At 39.8% G+C, this 19524-nt stretch overlaps 2 protein-coding genes across 8 annotated transcripts in view; both read right to left on the minus strand.

The window, feature by feature from the left end:
* PGGT1B (protein geranylgeranyltransferase type I subunit beta) overlaps positions 1-9981 on the minus strand; it is a 55657-nt gene extending 45676 nt beyond the window's left edge. Inside the window, exon 1 of the mRNA XM_061429933.1 lies at positions 9842-9981. Coding sequence (XP_061285917.1) covers positions 9842-9981 — 140 coding nt within the window. The remainder of the gene's footprint in view (positions 1-9841) is intronic.
* A 4502-nt stretch (positions 9982-14483) lies between these two features.
* CCDC112 (coiled-coil domain containing 112) overlaps positions 14484-19524 on the minus strand; it is a 218052-nt gene continuing 213011 nt past the window's right edge. For 6 of the 7 annotated variants that reach the window (XM_061429930.1, XM_061429928.1, XM_061429929.1 and 3 more), the window contains 3 exons: positions 17622-18032; positions 16104-16199; positions 14926-15495 (listed from right to left, as the gene is read on the minus strand). In XM_061429930.1, coding sequence (XP_061285914.1) covers positions 15334-15495; positions 16104-16199; positions 17622-18032 — 669 coding nt within the window. In that variant the 3' untranslated portion in view covers positions 14926-15333. The other variant, XM_061429927.1, reaches the window with a different exon arrangement.

Below are 19524 nucleotides of genomic sequence, written 5' to 3' on the forward strand. Positions count from 1 at the left end.
CCAATGAATATTCAGGACTGATTTCCTTTAGGATTGACTGGTTTGATCTCCTTGAAGTCCAAGGGACTCTCAAGAGTTTTCTCCAACACCACAGTTCAAAAGCATCAATTCTTCCGTGCTCAGCTTTCTTTATAGTCCTGCTCTCATATCCATACATGACCACTGGAAAAACCATAGCTTTGACTAGATGGACCTTTGTTGGCAAAGTAATGTCTCTGCTTTTCAACATGCTGTCTAGGTTGGTCATAACTTTCCTTCCAAGGAGCAAGCGTCTTTTAATTTCATGGCTGCAGTCACCATCTGCAGTTATGCTTATACCTGGTGCTTAATTTTTAAGGATGTTAGAATAAATCTATCATTATTCAAATTTGTTTATAAATAATGTGACCCCTTGCGAAAAAAGGGGGAACAAGGAACACTAAAAATGCAAATGCATTGTAACTCCCATTTCCTAGAAATGAACAGTCTTTGAGAAATGGAACACTCTCAAGCAAAATCCTTCCCCTCCAAGATTGTGCACTAACTCAGAAAGCTAAGCCTGTACTCTCACATAAAAACTGGTCCCCACAGTGGCTGCTTTTTACATGAAGAGTTTGTTACATATATAGTTCCTTTCCTGTTGACATGCATTCTATGGTATTGTCTGATTGAACATGGTTATCTCATTTCCACATTCTAATAATTCCTATGACTAACACTGACAAACTAGTACTTCAAATTATCTGGTCTAAAGTCTTCTCGCAGAGCCACTCCATGCATTCTATAACCTTTTATAGAGATTCCAAGGGAAAATTAAGCCTTAACGCACTAAGGCAATCACTATATATAATTAACTTCTCTCCTCTGCATTTAGAATGGTATTACTAATTTTAGGAGAAATGGAAAAACAGTCACTCATTTTTTTAAAGGGTATAATTCTCTCTCTAATCCCTGATTGAAAAGGCTGGCATCCATTAGATAACAGGAGGAGAAATCAGAGAGCAATTTAATTCCAACCAAAGCTTTAATTCCAACCAAAAAATTAAAACTAGTGAGATACTGGTATACTCAAGAAGACACTCTGGGAGACTTACATTATCTAGAGATTGGAAAGTGGAAAGTGAAAGCCACTCAGTTGCATCTGACTCTCTGCGAACCCATGGACTATACAGTCCATGGACTTCTCCGGGCCAGACTACTGGAGTGGGTAGTTTATCCCTTCTCCAGGGGATCTTCCCAACCCAGACTTGAACCCAGGTCTCCCACATTGCAGGTGGATTCTTTACCAGCTGAGCCACAAGGGAAGCCCACTGAGAGATTATTATTATGTATTAGGCACTGACCTGGAGAAGGAAATGGCAACCCACTCCAGTGTTCTTGCCTGGAGAATCCCAGGGACAGAGGAGTCTGGTGGGCTGCCGTCTATGGGGTCGCACAGAGTCGGACACGACTAAAGTGACTTAGCAGCAGCAGCAGGCACTGACCTAGAAAATTTCTCATTATTATCTCAGTTTAATTCCAACAAGTCACTGAGATCCACTTGAATTAGAGAGGTGATTTATCTGAGTAAGATCAGGAATAAATGAAGGGGAGTAAAACCCCTTTATGTGGGAAGCAGTAGTTGAGAGCTCATATCTGCAGTCAAATGAGCTAGCTTCAAATCCTCGGTTGGCCAATTTCCATCCATCTGTAATATGGTTAAGTTACATAACCGTTTCTAAGTCTTTTCTAAGTCAGCTTCCTTACCTGTAAATCATTGTACTTCACACAGTTATTGTGCTTACCTGCTCACAAGCAAGCACTAAATAAATGGAAGCTACTGCTATTGGTATTTCCTGATCTGAAGGGACAGCGCTAACATTCACCGTCTTAACACTACAGGCCTTTTCACTGGTTGGCAATCTCCACCACCCACACTCCCAACCACTCTTCTCTAAAACCAAATGCTTTAGACGTGGGGAAAATTTCTACCTAACAGTACCCACATTTGAAAGTCACTTCACTTGATGAAAGTTATGTTTCATGAGATAAGGTCTGCCTTGTGCATGATATGCAGTCAAATAATTTACAGAATTAACTAACAAATAAAGGACCTGCAATATTACATCTAATCCTCCTGGAGAGCTATCATTGGGTTCAGTTTTGCTGAAATCTATAAAGTGAATGACTACAGTCAGGTAAAATAAGGCATCTAATAATTTAGTTTATTAAATCATTACTATGTGCTCAGTCACTTCAGTCGTGTCCAACTCTTTGTGACCCCATGGACTATCTAGCCCGCCAGGCTCCTGGAGTGGGCTGCCGTACTCTCCTCCAGGGGATCTTCCTGACCCAGGAACTGATCCTGCCTAGCCCGCATTGCTGGCGGAGTCTTTAAGCAAAATGAAGAGAGATGTAAGTGAGAGACAACGTGAAGACGTTGAGAGAACAATGATCTTCCCGTTACTAAAATATGTTACAGAAAAATGTAAACAAGGGGCTGTAAAAATAAGTAGGTATTATTTTTTAAATTAAAAGCAGAAGTCATCCAGTCCATCTCTTTCGTTTTCTAGCTCAAGATAATAAAATCCAAAGAACTCAAGTAACTTACTTCAGATTTCAGTGCTGGATCACCAACAGAAACTGCTGAGGGGCTCTGAGTCAAAGGCGTGTTTCTCAAGTATGGCGCAACTGGAATCGGCGTAAAGACAAACACCACACCAGCAGCAAAACCTGGAGGCCGAGACCTCACTACACAGCAAAGAAATCAGAAATCCTAGACGGAAGGCAGGGTCTGGCACCTGGGGCTTGGGTGAGTGGGGATGGGAAGCAGTGAGCTTCTCAGGTGACTCTAGTGGGCAGCAAGGCTTACAGAAGCACAGTGATGTGCACTGGGCCAACACTGCTCCCCAGCGGCCATTCTGAAGACAGTTTGGTTCTCATCACTAGAGAAGGGTGCTCCTGCTACCCAGTTGGTACAGTGGGGTACGCTGCTATGATGCACAAGACAGGACCATTCAGAAAAGAACTATCTGGACCAAAATGTCAAAAGTGCTGAGGTCTAGAAACTCTGCCCTCAAGTCTTACGGTTATCTGCATGCAAGTGTTAACTGAGTCTTTTTTAAAATTATACTTGTACTATGATATGGAAATCAGTCATCTGATGGTAAACTATTTTAAAACCTTGTATACTTATTAAAGGCTTCTTAAAGTCCAGCATTTTCAACCCATAGCACTTTAGACTAAGGTTTATAGGATTAACAGCACTATAGTGAAAAGACTGTTTATCAAATTTAGCATCCAGCAGTGGCTGGCAGAATAGAACCAAGAAGCCTTTGGAGCAAACATCCAGCCTTCCTCTAAGATAAGATAATAAGAAAATATTCTTTTGGGGACCATACTAGAGTTCTCAAGTAGTCCTAAAACTCTGAGAGCGAGATAATTAAATAATTCCTAGGGAATAAAAAGGAATTCTGGGCTGGGGGCCTCTGGGAGAAATAATGTGAGGTCTATGGTGCCTGGGGTAGAGACCATCAGGCAACCTGTCTTGGTGCAGGCATCTAGAGGGGTGACTGTGCCAGTACATGCTCCTAAGATGAGGCCAGCAAAGTGCTTTTTACTTTATTACTTCTTCAGAGTGCATCTGTCTGTTTTCTTCCTTTCTTCTTTCCCCCAGAATTGAACTCTGAGTCTGTAGCCTGAAAAACCAAAGTAAGCCATGTCTTCCTGCCCGTTCTCCTACTCTGAACATTACATATAAAAAGTTTAATCTTACATGGATGAAGAAGTAACATCTCCACCCCACTCCCCCTGAGCCTGATCAAGTTCCTTCACCAGCAGATCAATTTGCAGGTAAGAGACATGAACTAAATGATGCTTCCAAAAGGCCTCACATTTTTTAGACTTAAGAACAACTGTTTTCAGGCTTAGAAAACAGCACAAAACAAGTAAGAATTAAATAAAACCAAAAGAAAAAAGGAAAAACATTCTGTGCAGTGGGGGGAAAAAAATTCTAGCCATACTATAATTTGACTCTTGAATACAAGCTTGAACTGCATGGGTCCACTTATATGCTGATTTTTTTCCCAGTAAATACGTACTACAGTGTACTACACACAATCTGAAGTTGTGGAACCTCTGGTAAGGAGAGCCTGACCTCTGATATTCCACTGCACACCCTGGGCCCCAAGCCCAAAGTTGCTCAAGGATCAGCTGTGATATGATTTTCCTATGCTACTATCTGAGTATTGTACCATCAGGTCAGAGCAAGTGAACGATCATTTGGGGTATACCAGGAACACTCACTTATGGGAGTTAGGGATCAGGGCTTCCCTAATAACTCAGTTGGTAAAGAATCCGCCTGCAATGCAGGAGACCCTGGTTCTATTCCTGGGTCAGGAAGATCTGCTGGACAAGGGATCGACTACCCACTCCAGTATTCCTGGGCTTCCCTTGTGGCTCAGCTGGTAAAGAATCCACCTGCAATGTTGGAAGATCTGGATTGGATCCCTGGGTTGGGAAAGATCTCCTGGAGGAAGGAAAGGCTACCTACTCCATTATTCTGGCCTGGAGAATCTCATGGACTATATAGTCCACAGGTTCGCAAAGAGTTGGACACGACCGAGCGACTTTCACTTTCTTTTCACGGGAGTTGACTAGATTCTCAAATTTTGGGTCACTTGCTCTGCTACTTTATAGTACAAATTTCTTTACTGACATCTACCAGCATCTTCAACAATAGACTGCATTCCTGGCTAGATCTAAGGTGGGGCTATGGCCAAACCAGGGCTTTCCTGGTGGCTCAGTGGTAAAGAACCTGCCTGCCAATGTAGGAGACTCAGGTTCGATCCCTGAGTCGGGGAAGATCCCTTGGAGAAGGAAATGGCAACCCCTTCCAGTGCTCTTGCTGGGAAACCCCATGGACAGAGGCACCTGGCAGGCAGGAGTCCATGGGGTCACAAAAGAGTCAGACACAAATTAGTGAGGACAACAACATGGCCAAAATCATGCTGCCGAAGAGCTCTTAATTATAAACGAACAGTTACATTAAGAAACAGAAGCACCACTGCTGATAAAATTAACAGTGGAAATGGAGAGTCTGGTAGTATACATTAGAAAGAATCATGAAGTTAAAATACATAGTACATAGAAGCACCAATAAATAATTATGAATGAATGGTAGAAAGATTTGTGATTTCCAGAATTTTAAGCTGATTCTTCATTCATAATATCTTGAAACAGTAATTTTCAAGATATTGAAAATATCTTGAAATATTTTCAAGGTATTAAAATATTTCAGCCTATATTTTACGCTGAAATATAGGCCTATAAATTGACTATTTATAGTCAATATTGGTCAATTTATAACTACAAATTATAATAGTTAGCTATTATAACTATAATAGCTCAGCCTATAAATATAATAGCTATAAATATATAGCCTATAACTATAATAGCTCAGCCTATAAATATTTTCAAGAACAGTCACACATTTTTGGAATTAACATGCAAAATAAAATTTCTCCTGCAAACTAATTTTTAATAAGAAATGTTTACTGAATATCCACTACAGACTAGAAGTGAAATTCATGTCTGACTCTGCGACTCCATGGACTATATATACAGTCCATGAAATTCTCCAGGCCAGAATACTGGAATGGGTAGCTATTCCCTTCTCCAGGGGGATATTCCTAACCCAGGGATTGAACCCAGGTCTCCTGCATTGCAGTCAGATTCTTTGCCACTACAGACTAGATGTCATGACAAAAATAAATAAGACAAACATCCTAAACTTAAGCAGGTTAAATTTGTGGGGAAAATTACGAAGTACCTATATCCTTCTGCCTCTTGTTCTCTAGTTGGCAGTTTCAACCCTAGAATTCTGGGATTCCTCCTTCCTTCTTCATCCTCTCCTTTCTATTCCTATTTCTGCTATCCCAGGACCTGGCTCCTGGATGACTGCAACAGCTTCAGTCACTATTGATGACTCTGGTTCTGGTCTTGTCCCACTTAATATAATAACCTATCTAAAGTCTAGCGATCACTCTGAAATGCTTATCTAACCAGAAGACCCACTGCTTGGCAACTTCCCATCACTCACATGATATTTAGTTCCCAGTTTCTTGACATGGCAAAGTCCATACCTACCCCTCCATACTAAATTCTGACCATACCTGCCTAACATTTTGAAACACTATTAAGAGAACTGACTGACGACACTCTGGTCAACACTCGCCTATCTATCTTTATTGTCTTTATCGTCCTTTTGCCTATTATCCACCCACCTACATGAAAACTCAACACATTTAATATTTAGCTCCAGGGTTACCTTTTTCCAAGAAGCCTCAGACTAGACTCTTCTCTGAGCCTCTCTTTGGGTGGAATTACACAGGTGCTTCCAGAACGCCCTGTGACGATCACAACCTTTGTGTGAACAAACTCACAGAGGGGCAGCAGGGGTCGGCAGCCTCAGCCTCACCTGGGAGCCTGTTGCAACCGCAGCATCTTAGACCCCGCCCAGACCTACACACCCTGAGAATCTGCATTTTGACAAGACCCCCAGGTGAGTCACATGCACGTTAGAGCTGGGGCGCACTGCTGTAACCACCTGTTTGTACTTTTCTTTCTTCTATTAGGCAAACTGTCTCAAATTTTAGTGGGCATGAGAGCCACCTGGGATGCTTACTATGCTGCTAGACTCCCAAACCCATAAGAAAGTCCGACGAAGCAGATCTGGGGAGGGGCTTCAGGTGTATGTCTTTTTATAAGCACCCCATTATCACTGATTGAGAGACACACTGTCAGACTGTGATATACTTCAGATAAGGGAGGGAACCAAAGGACAAAGAAGTCTGTAGGTGGCTAAGTGGTGACATCACAGGATACACAGGGGATATGGAGGACACCAGAATAGAAAGACTTTGTAAATGTCTTAGAAACAAAACGAATTGTCTAAACCCTTCTAGAAGAGCTGGATCTGTAAAAGTAACAGACTATGGTCAATATTTTGCTTCTCAATTTAAAAAGACCTATTTTAATGCCCACTGCCCAAATACAAATGACAACAATATCACATAACCAAAAAGCTCTCTAAACCATTCATGAAAAGAAACCTGCTCACTGATAAAGCTCACAATCCAAGGCCTATATTCACCTGAGTTAACTAGTAACTACCACTTTTCAGAAGATAAAAGAAAAACCTGAGTGAACCTTTTAATTTTCATAAAGACACTATTAGAAAAATAAAATAAAAATAAAAGTATTCTATTGGTCAGGCTAAAAGAGAGAGAGAAATGATTTTACCAAAATGATGTGTCAGAAAATGAGAGTCTAAATGTCTAGTTCAATAGTAGCCTTCCCAGGAGTCAGCTGCTTCCTATCTATCAGTAAAAAGAAGTGAACACAGGAATACCTGAATCGTAGGTTCCAGGGGTCCCCAACCTCTAGGATCTAACACCTGATGATGTGAGTTGAAGCTGATATCATAATGGGAATAAACTGCACAATAAATGTAATGTGCTCGAATCCTGCACCGCCCTCCCCACTCCTCTCCGTCCACGGAAAATCGTCTTCCACGAACCTGGTCCCTGGTGCCAAATAGCTCGGGTACTGCTGCTTTACACCATATCCTCATACCCAGGCATATGGCAGCCCCTCAATAAATGCTTGTGAAATTTAACTACAATACCAGCTAACAGTTATGACTTAGTTAACACGCTGTTTTATCTTAAGTAAAAATTTTGTGACTGGGCACCTTTGCTTAAAAAGTTGAAGCTTCTTTCACAAGCATCTTAAAGTCAATTATGAATCACATACACCACAAAAGGATTTAATGCTGAACTAAGGAGAGTAAAAAGTTTGAATCAAGAAATACTGAAAAACTGCTAAAAAATCACTACAAAAACCAGTATGTGCAGAGTATCTTAAATGTGGTTATTAACTGAGCCATTAAAAAAATCCAAAGTGATTAGGTAACAAACATGAAGCATAAAAAGAATATAATTAATATTTCTTTACTAGCACATTATATTACATATCTGTTATCTAATACACAATGCCTGGTGTAAATTCTAAGATTATATGGTTATTAAATCAATTGAAGTTAATTGTTTAATAAGATAATTTTTGCTGCTTTACTTATGCTACGAGCAAGATTAGAGTTTACTGCCAATATACATTAGTCTATATGGTTTTGTCCTTGCTGAATTTTAAAGAGATCAAACACAGTGGCATTTTGAAAAAGCAACACAGACCTGTGGTAGCTACAAGCAAAGCTCAACTGTTCAACAGTCAAAACAGGATGACATTTTTTAATTCAAATGCCTTAAATTCACATAAAATTAATCATCATAAACTGTGATTTACCAGTATATTTCTAAACATCCCAATCAATTGACTGAGTTTTGGAAATGCTAATTTAATTTAGGTCAAAACATAGGCTCTACTAGTCAGTCAATGCACACGGATGGAGAAAGGAATATAAATGATGCTTCACTCCTTCTTTAGCAAAAATCTGCTCATCTTTCAGGGCTAAGCTCAGAATGACTACTGAACAAAATTATGTACTTATTGCCTGCCTTTAGGCCAGATTAGTCAAGGATCTAGTGCAATGCTGTCCAGCAGGACTTTTTGAGATGACAGAAATGTTGAAACACAAAAACCACATGCCAATGTGGTGACTGAGCACTTGAAGTGTGGTAGCTACTGCAAACAGAGGAAGTGATTTTTAAGTTTTATTTAACTTTAATTCAAATTTAAATATCCAAATGTGGCTACCAAATTGGATGAAGCAGTCCAGGTGTTATAGAAGTAAACAAGAAAGACAAAAACTGTGCCTTCCTGAAGTCTACAATCCTGTGTGAAAGATATTAAACAAATCAATCAATCAATATATAATTTCAGGTGGTGACTGGAAGTAGTCTCTTTTGGAAAGGGTGATTAGGGTAAGTCTAAGGAAATCTGGTTTAGGAGCCTATTGAAAGCCCTATTGAAACTGCCTGCGTGTCTTGTTCAGCTGTCCTCCAGCACCTATATAATATTTCTTGACCGTGTATGCAGAAGTAATCTATAAAACTTCCCAAACTGACCCAGTCATGAAACGGTCAAACCGTTTAACCCCAGGCTCAGTTAAGAAAACACGGAAAGAGATCAGAGCAAAACCAATCTGCCTTCTCTTCCAAGCCAGTGCAAGGCATCTTTGGAATCTTACTTTGAAATACAGCAATGCAGAGCAAAGATCGCCTCCTCCTCTCGTTCTTCTCATCCCGACTTCTACTCTGAATGGCTAATTCAGTTTCTTAGCCTCTGCCAGATCACAGTCCTCAGACAACCCTAACTCACAATACTACTGCAAATCAAACTTTAACAGGCTGCTCCAACCAACACTGCACCTTTTACGCCAATCCTTAGACTTATAATCCTGGAAAGTTCTTATCTACGGAAACCTTAGAGGCGCTCTGCCGCTCCTATACATTGAATGCCTTACAGACATTCAATGAAGAGTTAATGACCTTACGGAGGCAAGGGAAGCACTGGAGATTATTAGTTAAAATACGATAACAAATACTCTTCTTATACTCCGAAGTGAGGCCAAGTGACTCACAGGCTCAGGGAAGCAGCTCAGAGTTGATACGAAAAAATGTTTGGGAAGTGAAAAAGGGCGGAACCTGAAGATTCCAAAAGCCCGCGACTTCCAGCTCGTCCCAGCCCTCTCGCCTTAGCTCGCGGGAGCAATGGGGACCGCACCACGGCCCGGGAGGCGAGGCAGTACCCAGTGGGCGGCGGCGCAGCCCCGTGCGGGCGCCCACTAAGCCGCCAAGCTCCGCAGCGTCTTTCGGGGGGCCGGGCCCCGTGTCGGCCCCGCTGACTGTGAGCTACCAATTACCTGCTGGTCTCGAGCGAAGAGTAGCGCTCAGGCAAAACCTGGAGGCAGCGCTGGAAGAACCGCACGTGCCGGTCTCGCAGGAAATCCAACCGCTCTCCCTCTCCGCTCCCCGTCGGCCGCTCATCCTCCGTGGCCGCCATACTGCTACGGAAACGACGTCTGCGGCGACCCGGAAGCAGTTGGCGCGCGGCTCTAAGGGAACCGAGGGGCGACACCCGGGTGGCGTGCGTGGGGAGGGGGCGTGCGTGGGGAGGGGGCGTGCGTGGGGAGGGGGCGTGCGTGGGGAGGGGGCGTGCGTGGGGAGGGGGCGTGCGTGGGGAGGGGGCGTGCGTCCGCCCCCACCCCAGCTGGCGATTGAAACTACACGCTGTCAACCGAAGGCCTTACGCGGCAATTTCTCCCTCAGATTTCCCCTTTGGTGGGGCACGATCTTTCCTTTTTGTACTCTAAGCCCAAAGCTTTGGAAACACCTTTTAAACCCTGTAAGATTCAGCCAACAAATCCTTCCAGAACTTTTATCTTCGTTCGATTTTTGGGAAGAAGTGCAAGGTCAATAGCTTCAAAGTCGTTTTGAAAAAATTAGGGCCCTAAACAACATGAAGATGGTATATACGAAAACCGAAATAGGTCAGTATAGAGTTGCCAACAGATTCATTTTTGAAGGGCCACAGTTTTAAGCTGAATGGGGAAAATCTACAAAACTAATACAGAGATAACTAAATGCTCATTAAATCATTATCGACGCTACACAAGAGATGTTTCTACTCCTCTAGAATACCAGGAATTGCATGTGCATGCGCCCGCGCGGGCACACACACACACACCACTGTTGATTCGCATACGAGGGTTTGTATCGCACACACACCACTGCTGATTTGCATATGAGGGTTTGTATCATTTTCTTTTAGGAGACTAGAGATTGTACTCTTTAAGTCAGTGTGTCATCCAGCATCAATAATGCATCAATATGCAACAGCAAATAAATGCTAGGTGTTCTACAAATAGGCATATGCTAGAAAATGAAACAGCATAAGCTTCTTTTTAATTTTCTTCAAAAAGAGGGATTTCAGTTGCTTCAGCCATACATTCTTCCCTTTAAAAGTTTATGAGGTAGTCTTAGGGGAAAATATCCACGCAAGGATCCGGTCTGAACTCGGGTTTTTACACTCAGCTAATACAAGTTTACTAAAAAGCCTCTTAATGAAAGTGAAAGTGGAGAGTGAAAAAGTTGGCTTAAAGCTCAACATTCAGAAAACGAAGATCATGGCATCCGGTCCCATCACTTCATGGGAAATAGATGGGGAAACAGTGGAAACAGTGTCAGACTTTATTTTTCTGGGCTCCAAAATCACTGCAGATGGTGACTGCAGCCATGAAATTAAAAGACGCTTACTCCTTGGAAGGAAAGTTATGACCAACCTAGATAGCATATTCAAAAGCAGAGACATTACTTTGCCAACAAAGGTCCGTCTACTCAAGACTATAGTTTTTCCTGTGGTCATGTATGGATGTGAAATTTGGACTGTGAAGAAGGCTGAGCGCCGAAGAATTGATGCCTTTGAACTGTGGTGTTGGAGAGAGAGTCCCTTGGACTACAAGGAGATCCAACCAGTCCATTCTGAAGGAGATCAGCCCTGGGATTTCTTTGGAAGGAATGATGCTAAAACTGAAACTCCAGTACTTTGGCCACCTCATGCGAAGAGTTGACTCACTGGAAAAGACTCTGATGCTGGGAGGGATTGGGGGCAGGAGGACAAGGGGACGACAGAGGATGAGATGGCTGGATGGCATCACTGACTTGATGGATGTGAGTGTGAGTGAACTCCGGGAGTTGGTGATGGACAGGGAGGCCTGGAGTGCTGCGATTCATGGGGTCGCAAAGAGTCGGACACGACTGAGAGACTGATCTGATCTGAATACAAGTTTGAGCATAATTTTGTTAGCCTTCTTAGAAAATGTATTTCTTAAAAAGCATACCATGTGGGCTGGAGTTTTCACCAATCCAAAGCACCCTGAATAATGTTAGGTACTAGTAACTAATTATTCAGGTATTCCTACATGTCTTTAACAAATACTACATTAACAAACTGCCAGGTATGGGCAGAGGGCTGTCCTTGGTGCTTCTGTACAAATATGGAGGCCAAGAGTCATTGTCCATAGGTATGTCCAGTCTAAAGGAGTTTTCATTCCATGATTACAATGAAGATTTTTCTCACTTGCACAGATACACCACCAAATGGCTGAAGCTATTCAAAGCTCAGACAGAAAGACAATCTATTCAACCTGGCTCTTAGCGGGAAGCCAAATATTTCATCTGATTCTCAGCTCAAGAACCACTAATATGATCCAAATGGAGAAAATATTTCTATGGTGGACTCACTGAGAGAGAATATACTTCCTAGGTAAGTAATCACCCACTTTTTCATGGGTGATTCTGACCATACAAGAATTCTGACATACACATGACAGAATCTAATCCTTCACATAGAATGTCACTGCACATTATTAGCTAAAAAATGTAGACCACAAGTCTTCAAAGTATAGGAATGACAGAGTATGTATAAAATTGAATATTATTTAGCTATTAAATGATAATGTTTGAATTATATAGAAACATAGAAAAATTGTACGTGCTGTAATGCTAAGTGATAATAGTATAGTATCTAAAATGTACTCTAAGAATAGCTATTTAAAATATGTAGGTATATTTTCAGAAGAAGTTACCTTCAGAGTAGTAGAACTGTGGGTGCTTTATAACATTTTTCCTTTAGTGTTCTTAATCCAGTGTAAGACCTGTTTATCTGACCTCTTTTCCACGAGCCTGTAACTGAAGACATTATGTTTACTCTGCATCCTTTATACAAAGGATCCATATGATAAATTCCTTATTTGTTTCAGATACAACTAGAAGGACAAGTTTCTTCAAAATACTATAAACAAAATTAAGCAAAAACTGTAAGAATCATCTCACCCAATACAATAGGCTTACCTTAAATGTGGGAAACAGAAAGCTGTATTTGTGTACAACAAAAAAGCAACATGTCAGAACGCAATGCATAAGAAACCTTTACTTTGCTCTATCCTGTTGTTATTCAGTTCTGTTTTTAAATTCTCTTGTCCTGTTGTTTGTATTTTATTTCTAAGCCACCTCAAATCATTTTAAAAAGTTAAGGAGAACAAGTGCAACAAATAAAATGGGCATTCCTGAGTAACAGTGTTTTATATTAATTCTCTCTTTTTGCACCAAGAATTGTATAAATAGAATTCAGTTTCCAAAATCTGGAAGCCATCTACTTTGAATATTAACTGTGAAATAAGAAAAGGTTTTAAACACTACTCCTAGTAAATTTGTATCTAAATCATTTGACCTAAATGATCAAATTATAATTAACATACCCTGAGATAAAAGTTATAAGAAATGAAGTTTCTTATATTTGTCATGTATGTGATGCCCTTCCTGTAAGGTGGGAACTACTTAAAGTTAGGAACTAAGATTTAAAATTTTTTTTTTCATAAAATTGAGTCGAATGAAGTTAAATTGTGTTTTCATTTATAAAAGTTTGGAAATTTTAAAACTGACTCTTTTGACCAAACGTATTGGTCTAGCAATTTAAAAAATTTTAAATACTACTAAGAAATATCATAGTCCTTTAAAGTCAGCTTACTTTTCCGATGCTGTTAAAAACAAAACTTTCACATCTTGAGGCAAACAAAGCACCAAAGAAAACTGCATCAGCTGAGAAGATGTGAAGGACCCAGGTTTATAAACGTGTGGGGCTCAGGAAGAAGATGTGAAGGACACAGGTTTATAAACGTGTGGGGCTCAGGAAGAAGATGTGAAGGACCCAGGTTTATAAACGTGTGGGGCCCAGGAAGAAGATGTGAAGGACACAGGTTTATAAATGTGTGGGCCCAGGAAGAAGATGTGAAAGACCCAGGTTTATAAACGTGTGGGCCCAGGAAGAAGATGTGAAAGACCCAGGTTTATAAATGTGTGGGCCCAGGAAGAAGATGTGAAGGACACAGGTTTATAAATGTGTGGGCCCAGGAAGGCTGAACGGAGACGTGGAACAGCTGAAGGAGACCAGTAAGATTGTATATCAATAATGCAAATAACAGAATATATAGGAGGTGAGAGGTGTATTTTTAAAATAAATATTTTCCTTATAAAACAAAGCATGCGTTAAACAAATACAAAATATTTGTTACACAAAAATGTAGTAACTGACAAATTACCAATTTGTTAAACTTAGAAAAAGTTCTAACTTATTTCATAACTCAAAAGAAAAAACTTAAAATTTTTGTTACTCAAGTTAATTTAGTTCCAAGTTATAAATGGTACAAAATCTTGGTTTAAAAATGTCACTCTATGATTGTCTCAATTTATTTTGCCATGCCATGACAAAAAAAAAATCTTTCAAATGTTTTAAGTATTTAAATAAAATACTGTTTCTAACATAAACTTATTCAAAGAACTTTTACATCAGTAGGCCAACATGTATTAATTACCCTCTTAGTATAAACAAGAAACACTAATGACAATGCGTTGTAGAACTTAATACCTGCCAATTCACATGCAACACAATAGTCAATCTGAAGAGGCTAATAAAATTTTAAGGACATGGTCATTCTCTCCTCCTGTAACTCCATATGCTAACATTCTCATCAACTGAATGACAATTTCATGATCCCATATTTTCTAAACTCCTTGTCTCCAGGTTGGAATAGCCCTAAGGAGAAGAAGAAAAGAGAGTATAAATATATAGGGTATTTTTTTAAAGTCTTGATTAAATGTTAACTTTTAAAAAGTATATAGATTTGTTTTATCTATACACTCTTTAAAAAGTTTATAATAAACTATTATAAAATATGATATATATAAATGACATAAAACATACACAGTTCATACACAGTCTATTAGATTATTATAGAGTGAACACCATTCTAACCCCTCCTTACCTATGTGGGATATGTAGAAGTGGCCCAGAGCCTGTTGGTCCTATCTTTTTGGTCCGTTCTTCCCAACCTTTGGTAGGTTTGTAAAGTCTAGAGGGATCTCTACTAACATTGTTTTCAACCTGTAATCGGAAGTAAAATGAGTGCCAGTTAATTTAAATGAACTATTCAGTTTGTACTTGTAAGATCTTTAGTAACAGAAAGCAGGTTTAAGAAAAATATTTGATATTCCCTAGACAGAAATAAAACTGTTAATAACCTCTTCAGTAAACTTCTAATTGTGCTCATACAGCTAAAATAAAATTTGGATTACATCAATCTACTAATAAAATGTTAATTTATTTTTTCTAGTTACTTTATTCTACTTCGCTGTTGTATTTTTTTGTATTTCTCTCATGAGGGAAATTGGAGAAGGCACTGGCACCCCACTCCAGTACTCTTGCCTGGAAAATCCCATGGATGGAGGAACCTGGTAGGCTGCAGTCCATGGGGTTGCTACGGACACGACTGAGCAACTTCACTTTCACTTTTCACTTTCATGCATTGAAGAAGGAAATGGCAACCCACTCCAGTGTTCTTGCCTGGAGAATCCCAGGGACAGGGGAGCCTGGTGGGCTGCCGTCTATGGGGTCACACAGAGTCGGACACGACTGAAGCGACTTAGCAGCAGCAGCATGAGGAAAATGTAACACAGCAAACTATGACGGACAATAAATTTAAGATAAATAACCACCAGTAAGTAGTCCTTTGTTTCATCTGTGAGAGTCACTAGTATCTTTATCACCAATGAAATTCAACAATGCTCATAGCTGCTATAGATCTAAAGTATAGGCTCATATAGGAAGAATGGGGGCTTCTCTGGTGGCTCCGACAATAAAGTATCCGCCTGCAATGCAGAAAACCTGGGTTCAATCTCTGGGTTGGGAAGATCCCCTGGAGAAGGGAAAGGCTATCTACTCCAGTATTCTTGCCTGGAGAATTCCATGAACAAAGGGGCCTTGTGGGCCACAGCCCATGAGGTTGCAAACAGTTATACATAAATGAGCAATTAACACTTTCACTTTTTTTCACATAGGAAGAATAAAGAAAAGAATGAAGAGCAGGAAGAAAGAAGGAATTTAGGATAAAAGAAAACGAGGTGCTTATAATGTGAAATGGTAGAATTAAACAGTTGCTTTGTAATTTGTAAATAAGTATGAAATAAAAGAGATGGAGATAAAAGAGAACTGGATTTTACGTTTGGAGCCTTACAAATAAAAGAATTATGATAATAACAATGAAAATAATTAATCTCAGTGTAGAGTACCTTTTCTTTTAATTTTGCCAGTTTTCTTTGTTTTTCTGCCTTCTCATCTTCCTTTAATTGTCTATTCAGAATTTTCAATTCAAGTTTATGTAAATCCTAAAAGACATATACCAACAAAAAAGATAACATTAAGAAGTAAAATTAACTAGAATTTATTTCAAAGTTTAGTTGCTTGCATGTAAAATTAAATTACCTTAAATAGCAATATACCTTTAATATCAACTTTTTCCAAAAAAAGAAAACCTAAGAGCTTTATTTTCTCTGAATATCAACGTAACACATGCACATCCTTTCTGAATCACTTTCTTTCAACTGTTTCTTGTTTTATTTTATGGGTCAATCTAAAACTTCCTTTCTTTTAATGGGTAAAATTTTCAGTTATCAATACAGAGATGTCTGGTTTTAGATCTCTTGCATTATACTTTCTGTGCAATACAAGGTTTTCTTTTTTTCTAAGTCTTTTATTATGTGACTTGCTTGCTTTTTGGGGGAATGGATCTTTGGTTAGGGAGATTTTTATTTTTTATATGAGCCAAAAGAAATACCATTAGTAATGTGTTATTTTTTATTATTTTCTTTGTACTTCCCTTATGTTTTGCTTTATAAATGTTGCCTATATTTGCACGTATATTTTGATGCAATTCATAAGTTATCTCTCATTTGTACTCTTTTTCATTTTAAAGTACCCTTCCTTGTCTTTTTTAATATAATTGGACTGAATTCTGCCCTATCTGATGAGACTGCAACTTCTTTCTTTGATTAGGATTTTTCTTGTATACATTTGTTTAAAATCACTATAGCCCTACCTCTCAGCAATAACCTTGATTCCTTTAAGTATATACTGAGTATAATGTGCTAGACCCTGGGGTAAAGCATGAACAAAAAGGACAAAACCTCTGCCTTCATAGAGCTTACACTATGGTAGGAAGCTGGACAGTGACCAAGTAAGCAAATCGCCTACAGGGAAAACCCAGCCAGTGTGGCAGAGCAGACAAGACCTTCATGGCCTGGACTGTGGCTGCCTTTCCAGTCTCGTCTCCTGCTGGCTTCCGTATCCCCCTCGATACTGGCTTCCATCTCCCCCTAAGAATATTGAAGTGTTTACAGTTTCCCCCATAAGCTACTGTTACGCTCCTCCAAGCCGCCCATTCACGCTGTTTCTTCTGCTAGGAAGGAGCTCTCTTTCCTTCCCTTTCAAGACTCAAGTATCGCCTTCTGCCTCACGCAGCTGTGTGAGCTTCCCTCCGTGCACTCCACCTCCCCAAGCTGTCTGTCCGCACCTCAAGCGCCACACTGTTTACCATATCACAGCGAAGTCCCCTATCTGCACACCACTCATCCCCACTAGACTATAACCTACTAGAAAGCAGGGAGCACAGCCTACTTATTTTGGTGTACTAATGCTAGGTCCAGGCCAGATACGTAAGAAGCATTCAACTAATTTTTGCCGAATTGAGCCTGGAAGTAATACCTCCATGTGTATCACTGAAAAATTATTCAGGAAATGTATTTACTTACTCTTTCTTGAAACCTGGAAATTTCATCAGCAGCAGTTTTCCTTTTTTCTGCCTTTTCTGTCTTTTCCCGTATCTCCTTTTCAAGTCTCAAAAATTCTTCCTGTTCTTTCTTCTGTTGGGTGTACGTTTCCAGCAGCAATTTCAGTTTACACTGGCGCTGACGCTCTCTCTGCTGCTTTTTCTCTTTCTCTTCTTCCTCTTTTAACTGGGAAGCGTTTTTCATTGACATTTCTATACTTCTCTGTGTTTTCCAAGCTTCAATGGCCAATTTTTGCTTCTTTCTTTGTTCTTCTTTTTGTTTTTGATTATCTTCCTGTTTACTATGAAAAAGTACTTGTATGCTGTCTTTTTCCTTTAATTTGAAAATTTCCTCCTTTTTTTGTTGCTTTTTGGTTTTCCAATGCTGAATAGACTATGTGGTTAAAAAACAACAATAGCAAGAAAAAAAATTTTTTAATAACCAAAAGCATTTTATTTTTTATTTTAATTTGGCTGCACCGTGAAGCATGTGGCATCTTAGTTCCCCAACCAGTGACCGAACCTGGGCCTCGACAGTGAAAGCACCAAATCTTCACCACTGGATTGCCAGGGAATTCCCGCCAAAACCATTTTAAAATACAACCTCAAATCCGTATCTCTTTCTACATAGTGACTGCAGTATGCTTGTTGCTTAGATTTGAAAAGTGGTTTTTTAAACCAATGCAACTTTTTTCTACTTCTCTTTGTAAAAAATTTAATGTATCTTTTAAAACACTAAATAATGGCTATTCCATTGGCCTTTCTCTTCCTCTTTGAATCACCAGGTACACAAGGACTGCACCTCATGAAGTCTCCTCCTCCCCTTTACCTCCTTCCTTGATGTTCACGGGAAACAGTCCTTTTCTCTGATCATTTCACTTCTGCTTCCAAATTCTCTTTCTAGGCTTATAATCCCTTCTGAGTGACCCATCTCTGGTCAAATTCAGAAAAGGAGTTAAAAGTGAGGTAGGTGAGGATATGTGCTCTGAAGCCAGGTATCTGGGACCAAATCCTGGCTTTGCCAATTACTAGATGTAACCTTGGGTGAGTCGTTACATGTCTCTGTCCTCATTTTGCTCATCTGTAAGTGGTAGGTAGCATTTCTCAAATAGGGTTGTTCTGAAGTTTAAATGAGTCAGTGCTTGGCACATAGTGCTTCAAAAGTATAAAAAAAAAAAAAAGGAAAATAGCTTCATATCTTTATAAGTGGGTATGTAAAGATTATTTAAAATTCTAGCGGCCTTTTCTATGCCATAAAGGAAACTGAATTACTTTCCCCTGAAGTTCCTCATGGTATATCATCCATTTTCATGAAATACATCCTTCTGCTGTGTGTACTATACGCAAGACAATGTGAATAGGACCCACAGCTGATTAAACAATACCAGATGCCATCTAGTCCAGTGCTACTCAAAGTACCAGTCCACAACAATATCAGGAATTCATGCCGGAAGGTAAATCAATGTACTGCTTCTTTCAACGAGGAAGTTTTCTGTGAAAAAACAGTCACTTGAACTAAATAGCATGCTTACTGGGTAGCTGATTCTTGTATAATCACAATAACTCATTGAAGACCAGAAACAGTTTGCAAACTAACATCCAACCCATGGACCAAGTTTGACCAGCACTGCTCTAGGTGAGATAAGACATGTGCATAAATACTAGAACATATTTTAGAACATGCCATCGCATAGCACACAAGACATATAAACAAGTGTTAGTGAAATTCTGAGGGGTGAGTAGGCAAAAGGAAGCAGCATATGATCTGGGCAGATGCAGGTTAAGTTAGCAGTGCATGGTGGAAGAAAGAAGGAGGTTCCAGAAAGTGAGAACAAGATAAGCAAGAGGACATGGACCACAAAGTTCATGGAACGTCTGAAAAGAAG

This window comes from Bos javanicus, chromosome 10, assembly GCF_032452875.1.
Source record: "Bos javanicus breed banteng chromosome 10, ARS-OSU_banteng_1.0, whole genome shotgun sequence".
NCBI classification, from domain to species: domain Eukaryota; kingdom Metazoa; phylum Chordata; class Mammalia; order Artiodactyla; family Bovidae; genus Bos; species Bos javanicus.